At 39.1% G+C, this 8,773-nt stretch overlaps 2 protein-coding genes across 5 annotated transcripts; both read left to right on the forward strand.

Moving 5' to 3' along the window:
- The first annotated feature begins 726 nt into the window (after nucleotides 1-726).
- On the forward strand, nucleotides 727-1,547 carry LOC104600288 (eukaryotic translation initiation factor 1A). The gene has a single exon (XM_010263156.3). The coding sequence runs from the start codon at nucleotides 937-939 to the stop codon at nucleotides 1,372-1,374; it is 438 nt and encodes a 145-aa protein (XP_010261458.1). The 5' UTR covers nucleotides 727-936; the 3' UTR covers nucleotides 1,375-1,547.
- A 151-nt stretch (nucleotides 1,548-1,698) lies between these two features.
- LOC148804212 (uncharacterized) lies at nucleotides 1,699-7,221 on the forward strand. 4 transcript variants are annotated; one of them, XM_088895473.1, is made up of 6 exons: nucleotides 1,699-2,974; nucleotides 3,834-3,908; nucleotides 5,601-5,931; nucleotides 6,023-6,150; nucleotides 6,325-6,424; nucleotides 6,587-7,221. In XM_088895473.1, the coding sequence occupies exons 3-6, from the start codon at nucleotides 5,900-5,902 to the stop codon at nucleotides 6,834-6,836; spliced, it is 510 nt and encodes a 169-aa protein (XP_088751599.1). In that variant the 5' UTR covers nucleotides 1,699-2,974; nucleotides 3,834-3,908; nucleotides 5,601-5,899; the 3' UTR covers nucleotides 6,837-7,221. The 4 variants fall into 4 exon arrangements, with proteins under 4 accessions (XP_088751599.1, XP_088751600.1, XP_088751601.1 ...); XM_088895474.1 differs by lacking the exons at nucleotides 1,699-2,974; nucleotides 3,834-3,908 and having other exon boundaries at nucleotides 4,291-5,931; nucleotides 6,026-6,150; XM_088895475.1 differs by lacking the exons at nucleotides 1,699-2,974; nucleotides 3,834-3,908 and having other exon boundaries at nucleotides 4,291-5,857.
- The last annotated feature ends 1,552 nt before the right edge of the window (nucleotides 7,222-8,773 follow it).

Raw genomic sequence — 8,773 nt, forward strand, 5'->3', positions numbered from 1 at the left:
CTCGATATGTTAATTGTAATATATTTTTTCATATGCACTATTAAAATATATATTTTTATGTATTTATATACTATTTATGACTATTTTGGTCTTAAATTTAGTATTATTAATGTATTTGTATAATTTGTATGTATTTTTCTAACGTATTCATCTATTTTTATTTTTTTTGTTCATATCCATATATTTCCTAAATGTATTCGAATCCAAATTGTTCCATACAATATCCGTGGCTCTTTCTTGTATTAAGTCTGCTTTAATGAATTAATCCCATTCTAGTAGAAAAATTTGAATCTTTGAATTATATGGGATTTTGATATGTTTGAATCTGATGTCGGAATCCAATCCGATCCGTTGGCTTCCGTAACTGGGCGCCAGGCCCACGACGAGATATTTCGCTATCTCGACGATGAATAGCCTATTGCTGTCCACGAGGCTCTCTTATGCGACACGTTAATTCATACACTCAAGATTTGTCTTCCATACTCTCATTGTTGCTTGAGTAACGTGGTATGTGGACAGCTCAGGCTACAGACATAGACAGACAAATATCCCTCTCGCGCCGAGGGGTACAAATGTACAATACAAATATTCCGATTCTGGAGTCTGGATACTTACTCTCAAGCAATAAGGGTATATCTGTCCTTTCAAGCTTCATTCCAAATCCGCGACCCTCGTAGCTTCGACGCTAACTCGGAAAAGCATCCGCTACATAAGATGGAGAATAGAATAGTCATCTCTATTCTCGTCTGCCTGCCAACGTATTAGAATTTAGGGTTGAGTCGAGACGGAGAGAGAAAATAAATCTATCCATCTTTCCATCTGAGCCTCTTGGATTTGGATTGGGGTTTCTGTCTGATTGCTGAAGGAGGAAAAGGGCGACTTAGGGTTTGGGTTTGGCTTGCCAATAGTCCATAGAGAACAACAGCAGTTGGGAAGATGCCGAAGAACAAGGGAAAGGGAGGTAAGAATCGCAAGAGAGGGAAGAACGAGGCGGACGACGAGAAGAGAGAGCTTGTCTTCAAAGAGGATGGCCAGGAGTACGCTCAGGTTCTTCGGATGCTCGGGAACGGCCGTTGCGAGGCCATGTGCATCGACGGCACCAAGCGACTCTGTCACATACGAGGAAAGATGCACAAGAAGGTCTGGATCGCTGCCGGCGATATTATATTGGTCGGTTTGAGGGATTACCAGGACGACAAAGCCGATGTCATCCTCAAGTACATGCCCGACGAGGCCAGGCTCTTGAAGGCCTACGGCGAGTTGCCTGAGAATACCAGGCTCAATGAAGGCATCGCTGCCGGTCTCGATGAGGAAGATGAGGGAGCCGCCGATGATTACATCGAGTTTGAGGACGAGGATATCGATAAGATCTAGTCCCTCCCACCGGAAGTCGCACGAGGGTTTGAGATTTTTTTCTGGGTTTCTCTGCATCTATAATCTATTGCCCTTTTTCAATTTCTTCTGTTTTATTTTCTTTTAATCTTCCTTTTGCTACGAAATATGTAGTTGTAATTTGAGCAAAAAATCTATATACTGTGGATTTTATATGGTTTGTGGATTAGGGCTCCTTGGTTTTTTGCATGCTTAATGTATGAATACGACACTCTTAATTTTCTTTTTTTTTTTGTTCCCATCTTTTGGCTTCCAATTGAATGAATTTTTTTAATTAAATCTTCCCTGTTCCCCTCTCAATTCCCCCTCCATCGTGTACTTGCTCGATCGGTGCATAAACAAGTATATTCTCTGCTTCATAGATAAACCAATTTTCTGTGGTTCTGTATGATGAACCCTAAGCTCAGTTTTGGAAGAGTGCAAATAGAAATATATTCACTGCTAAACCTTGCATGCACTCTTCCCAAACTGAGCCCAGGGTGCAAATTTTAAAATTGTAGCTTGGGTTAGGCTCTGGTTGCAACGATGATAATGAGATGGTAATAATCTTCAGTCATGCTTTTCCGGCTTTGAGTGATTTTGGACTGTCTGCAGACTAGAACACAGAACGATGTCTCTAACATGACTCAACTCCTAGATTAGTAGGAGCTGTTACTCTGTTCAGATACATCCGGCACCAGTGATTGTTGTTTTAGAACATGTATGGAAGAGCAAGTTGATTGGATAAAGTACAAGAATGGATTGAGATTTGATGACCAACTAGAAGTTGCCTTTGAATGATAGATTGTTAATTGGATACTCTAATCTCAAAAGCCATATATTGCGTCTAGCTTTTACCATAACAGTTGAAGCTTTGCAGTTTAATGTAGAAGTTTCTGTATTAGGAATTTGATGTAATAGTGACTTACCAATCAAAAAAGGAAAAGAAAAAGCATCTTGTAGCAATCAGTTGAGAAGTTTTTCCTTTTATGATCTTAGCTCTAGAAATTTGACTCATCTTCTGCACTTGGAGGAAGGCCATAGAGAGCGGGGAGGGGGGAACAAAGCTGTTTGTCTTGTACTTGTACCCTTGGCCCTTGTTTTTGGGTGGGGTGGGATTGGGTTGGGGGTAGGAGGAATTCTTTGGTGGTTTATCTGTGACCATGATTGTTCATCAATTCTGGCCTCCCTTTCTGCTATCATGTCCAAGGCATACATAGGGCATGGCTTTCAATTTCTTCTAGCACTGCTTTAATATTTCTCTTGGTCTAGATCACCCTGGATTGTATTTGTAATGACATTTCAGTGGTTCTATGACTTCTATCTGATTAAAAATGCAGCTTGAGATGGCAGTTGTTTTGGGAACGCAGGTGGTATAGGCGGAGCTTTCAGGGATGAGGAAGGGCTTATTCTTGCCTTGTTCTCAGGCCCTATTGCGGATGGTGACTCTCTTAGTTCTGCAAGGATTGCAGCCCTCAAAGGTGCCCAAAGAGCAAGGGAATTGAATAGAGTTACAACATCAGAAGGTGACTCGGAGGAAGACAACTCTAGTATGTGGACCAATAAGTGGCTGACAAGGGACATTGAGGTGAAATATAATTGGGTAAAGAGAAGTGCTAAACTCACTCGTTTTTTTTTTTTTTTTCTTGAGTTAAGACAGTTTACTTCCCCTTTTATTGTAATTAACAATTTTTTATTAAGGCTCAGTTTGGAAGGAGTATAAATACAAATATATAGAGTACAAATACATACAAAATACAAAGTTTTGCATTTTACATATTTGTAAAGGAAAATTTCCGATTAATACCCTGTACTTAATGTCATTTTGGTCCCTGAATTTTAAAACATGACAATTCAGTATTTGAACTTTTAAAATATGCCAATTCAGTACCTGTTGTTAATCAGCCTGTTGTCCTTAACCAGTCTGTTAACCAGTTAAGTGACATTTGAAAAGATACATGCTCTTTGAATGTTATCTAATTTTCTTTATTAATTATCCAAATGTTGACAAAAAATAAATAATTTCAAATCCTTGCCTTTTCTATTCAAGAAAGTTGGGATTATGTTTACTGAGATGTAATTTCAATTTTTTTTGAATAGAAGAGGCAAGGATTTGGAATTATTTATTTTTTATTAACATTTAAGTGGTTGATAAAAAAATTAGATGATATTTAAAGGGCATTTGTGTCTTTTCAAATATCATTTAACGGAGATACTAACCATAGATATTGGACTACACATTTTAAAAGTTCAGCGACTGATTTGGGGACCAAAGTGGCACTAGTCCAAAATACCATGAATTATGTATTGAAACTTGGCTACTTATTAACATCAGCTTCTTTGTGAATTGTGAACCAGAACTGATAAACCACCGGTCAATCCGAGTATGCACGAATTAAAAAAAAAAAATACTGATATGAATTATGATAATGGCATGATTGATACCTCTCTTTATAAAACAGGTAATCAAGTTTGGGGATCAACCATTCTGGATTGACTCATGATCTTCCTGGTAGCATAAATCGGCATTTAACAAGGTGTAGATCCTGTTCGAAATAAATTTGACTGGTTTTCTGGATTGCTGGACAGAATTAGATGGATGGATTTTTGTGATCCTGATTGCTTGAATTAAAACAATGAAAATGAAATAATAATAATAAACAAAAAATAAAGACTTAAACTTTATTTCCCACGATAGGGTTCGATTTCCAATCACAATGGATTTACTAGCATCAAATACCAGTAGGGGGTCAGCAAGAAAAACTGGAAAAAAAAATCGACTGATATACATATATTTATATATATTTTTTATGTATATTTATATATATTATATATTTTATATAAATATAGATTAATGGATTTGATAGATTCAATTTAATATTTTGTAAATAATATTTTTATTTTTTATAAATAATAAATATATTATTATTATTTATTAATGTAAATTAAAATATTAATTAATAATTTATAAAAATATATAAAAATATTTAAGATGTGCATCATGTGCAAGTTAAATATTAAAGTAATTATTTTGTTATTAATATTTTATCTGTATAATTTTATTGATATTAAAAAATCATCTTTTTATATAAAAATGGATTCAATAAATTATTAATTATTTGTTATATTAATTTATAAAATATTATTTTGAATATTATTATTTGAAATAGTTAAAATTATTAAATATAAGCATGTGTTTTTTTTTTGTATAATTGTATGTCGAGGAACGAATTTACAATCTGCATCTCCACTGTCTCAACATCCATCGCCAGTTCGCCACTACTGATTTGGAATTTGCTTCTATCGAATATCGAATGCCACCTTTCGACGAGTTCGGTTTCAGTCCAGACATGCTATATACGCGCACCGTTCGCGCAGCACGAGGACGCGCCACGCGTCTTTTGATTCGTGCGTTGGCTTAATACGTGCGAAATGAATTAACGGAATTTATCCTTTATGCCGTTGGCTTCTCTGCCTTCTCATTTATCCATCCTACTTCTCGCTCGAGACTCATCGGACTCTGCCCTCACTAGTCACTCTCACTCTCTCCTTCTCCAACCGACGGCGACCAACAGTCATCGCCGGCGACTGTTAACACCGGCAACCGAAGGAAAACCTCAAGTGTTATTGGACTCTGCCCTGATAGAAGCTGGACTGTTATCACCGATGACTGATAAAAGACGGACTCTTCTTAACGGTAATCAGAGTTCAGATTCGCCTACCCATGCTGAACAAGCAAGAATGGAGGATTCTATTTACAAAGAAATGCAGATTGTAGAGTAGAAAACCTTGTATTTTGTATACTCTACATATTTCTATTTCTGTTTGTACTCTTTCCGCCAAAACCCCTTTCCTTGGCTTCATGGCGTATATAGCATGCCTGGACTGAAGCCAAACTCCTTTCCTTCCTCTTGTATATTTCTCTCTCTCTCTCATCTCTATTTCTCAACCAAAAATGTTGAACCCAGACGCCAGGCCCTACAAGTTGAAAAGCCCATCTCTTCCTCTGTTCTATCCACCAGCACCAAAGATGGCAACGGTGGTTCCAACTCTTCCACCGCAGCTACCACCGTTTGGGGCCTTTGGGCCTCTATTTTTTCATCCATTTTACCCAGTTTCAGGCCATCAGTACTGACGACCATGCAACTTTTACTACTGTCCTCCACCTCCACTGTTGCCACGACCGGCATTGCATTTTCCCACTGACGCAAGCTCCACCATTGCTGCAGAGAACCAGATTAAGAGCATGGAGGTGAAAAGTGGCGGTATTTCAAGAAGGTTTTTTCCAGTGAGATTTAAGGGGTCATACAGACGGCCCTTCTGGTGGGGGTTTCCGAGAGAAGAGTAGCTGTAGGTGGATTTGGAGACCAAAGGCTGATAAGGTGGAGGAAAGCGGCCGTTCATGTTCAAAGCTGGAGACTGCAGATAATCTCCGTTCAACTCCTCCCACTCCCACAGCGGGATGCATGGATGCATTTTTTCTCTTGTAAAATATTTACGTTATCAAAGTCCCAGTTTTGGAATTTAAATGATCGTTGCTTGCAAAAGACCTCGAATCCTGTTTGTATTTCTTCATTAATCTACACACACTTTTTCTCTCTGTTGCGTTTGTTTTGTTTTTTCTTCTGAACTTATCTGTACTTCATGTCAGTAGGGAGATGTTGCTGGGCACCTGGGCTTACTTGACAAGCACTGTGCTGAGGAGAACGAGAAAGCCCAGTTGGGGTTGGACTCGTGTCTCTCTAAATACGACTTTGTGTACCTGCCCATGGATTTCTGGTAATCTTCTCATCTTCTTTTCTGTTTCTTCTGCTGTGTTTTTTCTGTAACAAGAAAAGAAAGAAAAACACCAGTAACCCTTTGTTTCGGAGGTTGATATTTGTAGATTTTTCTTCTCCCTCCACTCCTCGGGCTTGGGAACAATCTGGGTTACGCTTTTGTGAATTTCACCAGTAGCGTTGCAGCAGAAAGGTTCTACAAATCGTTCAATAATTACAAATGGAACAGGTTTGAATCGAAGAAGGTCTATGAAATTCGCCAAGCTAAGATCTAGGTGAGCATCTTCTTTCCATCTTTTTCTTTACACATTAAGCACTTTCTTCATTTTTTTTTTTATTTGGGTTTTCATTAGTTCTATATCACTTTCTTTCTTTCATGCATCCAGTTTTTGTTAATCTGGGTTTGTTTCAATTTCCTTCCGTTCCATCTGGTTCAGGGAAAGGAAGCTCTTCTTGCGCGTTTCCGAGCATCCAACTTCGCTTGTGATACAGTCGGCCGCGGACGACATTCTCCAGATTGAAGTTGAAACCGACTCCCCGAGCGGCAGAGTGAGAAAACACAAGACAACGACGATGGCACCTCCACTTCTTCTTGTTTCCGGTGGCCATCTCTTCTCTCATCGGACTCCTTTGTCCATAGAATCCTCCATTCTTGCTGGTTCAGGAAGGGTAGGCGAATCTGAATGATTACCGTTGACAGGAATCCGGCTTCTATCAGTCGCCGGTGATAGCAGTCCGGATTCTATCAGGGCAGAGTCCAAAATACCTGAGGGGGTGGCCGGTGATGGCTGTTAATCACCACCGGATGGAAAGGGAGAGAGTGAGAGTGACTGGCGACGGCAGAGTCCGGTGAATCTCGAGCAGCATGCTTCCCCTTGTTACATGACTTTGCCATATCCATTTCCAAGGCAAAAACACCATGCTTCCCCTTCTTCTGCTTCATATAGTGTACCACTTCTTGTCCAACAATAACATTGTCTATGATTTGTCTCCCCGGTATGAAGGCTGCTTGCCAGGGTAAGATTAACTTGTCAATCACTGTTCTAAGCATTTCAATAACATTTTATATAAATTCTGGGTGCTTCACTTTAGGTAGGAAAACGATATTAGTGAAATTAGTTTCTGATTCTAACTGGAGTGTCCCCAAAAAATAATGATTGAATAATTTGAACTACATCAGGACTAATTAAAGACTTGGATTTTTGAAAGAATAAAGCGGACATACTGATACTGTATGGGCCAGGTGCCTTCATGGGGCCTAATTGGAAGACAACTTCTCGCATTTCCCTTGGTGTAGGAGCTTGGGATAAGAGATCATTGTCTGTTTCAGTGATTAGTGGTTGCACTAGATTCTGAATTGTGGGAGACAACACAGGATGTAAAGATGAGAAAATGGCTAAAAAGTAATCCCACAAACAGTCTTTATGTGCTCTACATCCTCCTCCTAACCTCCATCCTCCTTGAATCCATCTATAGTAAAACGTCGTCGATTCACTAAAGTGGATGGATGAAAAAACTTCGTGTTACGATCACCTTCCCTCGACCGAGTCTCTAGACCGCTGCTTCCAAAACAACTTTTCATGAGCCAATATTTCATCAATTTGTGTCCCTAATTCTTCCTCTCTGCAGATTAGCTTCATATGGAGTTCGTTGATGTAAGGCAGCTATCTCATTGCGGAGAAGGTTCTTCTATTCCAATTACTCAAGGCTGACCTCACCTTTTTAATTTTCCTTCACACCCGCTTCCCTGCTGACTCCCGCCATGGCAATGGAGCCTCCCAACTATTACTGACCACATCCATTAATTCATCATATCTAGTCCACATTGCTTAGAATTTAAAACTTTTTTTTTTCCGTGGTGCATGCTTATCCCACATATTTAAAAGTAACAGGCAGTGATCGGATGAAGTAACAATGAGATGCTTAAACCAAGCTAACACTGTTTGGTTTAAAGCTGATAAACAGATGCTTAAATCAAGCCAACTCAGAGGTTGACGGATCATCGACCAGTTCAAGTGTTTTTGAAAAATAATGATTTAAAGCTGAAAAGAAACCCGCATCTTAACTGATGTTTAAGCTGGTGTTTGGCATCGATGTAATTTCCTCAAGTCATTTTCTGAGAAAAGGGTACTGTATGGATGAGGTCTGTTGAACTGTTTTCCTGAGAAACTGTTCTTTTTTTTTCTATTTGAAATTGATGCTACCACATAGGCAAATAGAGGGCACGCTGAAACAAGTAATACTTTGTTCAAATGACACCGGCACCGGCAGTGATGGTGTAGATCTTATTGACACCACACCAGCAGACACGACATGTAGCCATTGGTAACAATGGATGAAAAAACGGGAAAACGTTCAATTTGACATTTTTCTCGGACACGCACGCATTACCAAATTAGGAGGCGTTTTCCAGAAAAATGGAAGGGACCAAATAAGCTTGTGTTTCTTGGCACACCGTTTTTTTTCCGGCCGTGCCGTGGCACTGGCACCCAACGTGATGATAAAGTATTTTGGTTTGAAGGAAAAAGTAGGAAAAGGAAAGGAAAGTTAGGGAAACCTTCACAAATCTTGTATAGGTTTCCCTATTTTTCCTTTCTTTTCCCTACATTTTCCTTCAAACCAAA

Source organism: Nelumbo nucifera, chromosome 1 (assembly GCF_055504915.1).
Source record: "Nelumbo nucifera cultivar China Antique chromosome 1, China Antique-T2T, whole genome shotgun sequence".
Lineage (NCBI taxonomy): Eukaryota > Viridiplantae > Streptophyta > Magnoliopsida > Proteales > Nelumbonaceae > Nelumbo > Nelumbo nucifera.

Bases quoted from the DNA above. Each gene is read 5' to 3' on its own strand.
- LOC104600288 (XM_010263156.3), top strand. From the start codon at position 937: ATGCCGAAGAACAAGGGAAAGGGAGGTAAGAATCGCAAGAGAGGGAAG.
- LOC148804212 (XM_088895473.1), top strand. From the start codon at position 5,900: ATGATCGTTGCTTGCAAAAGACCTCGAATCCT. The intron at 6,151-6,324 runs GTAATCTTCTCA...GAATTTCACCAG, and splicing joins TACCTGCCCATGGATTTCTG to TAGCGTTGCAGCAGAAAGGT. The intron at 6,425-6,586 runs GTGAGCATCTTC...CATCTGGTTCAG, and splicing joins TTCGCCAAGCTAAGATCTAG to GGAAAGGAAGCTCTTCTTGC.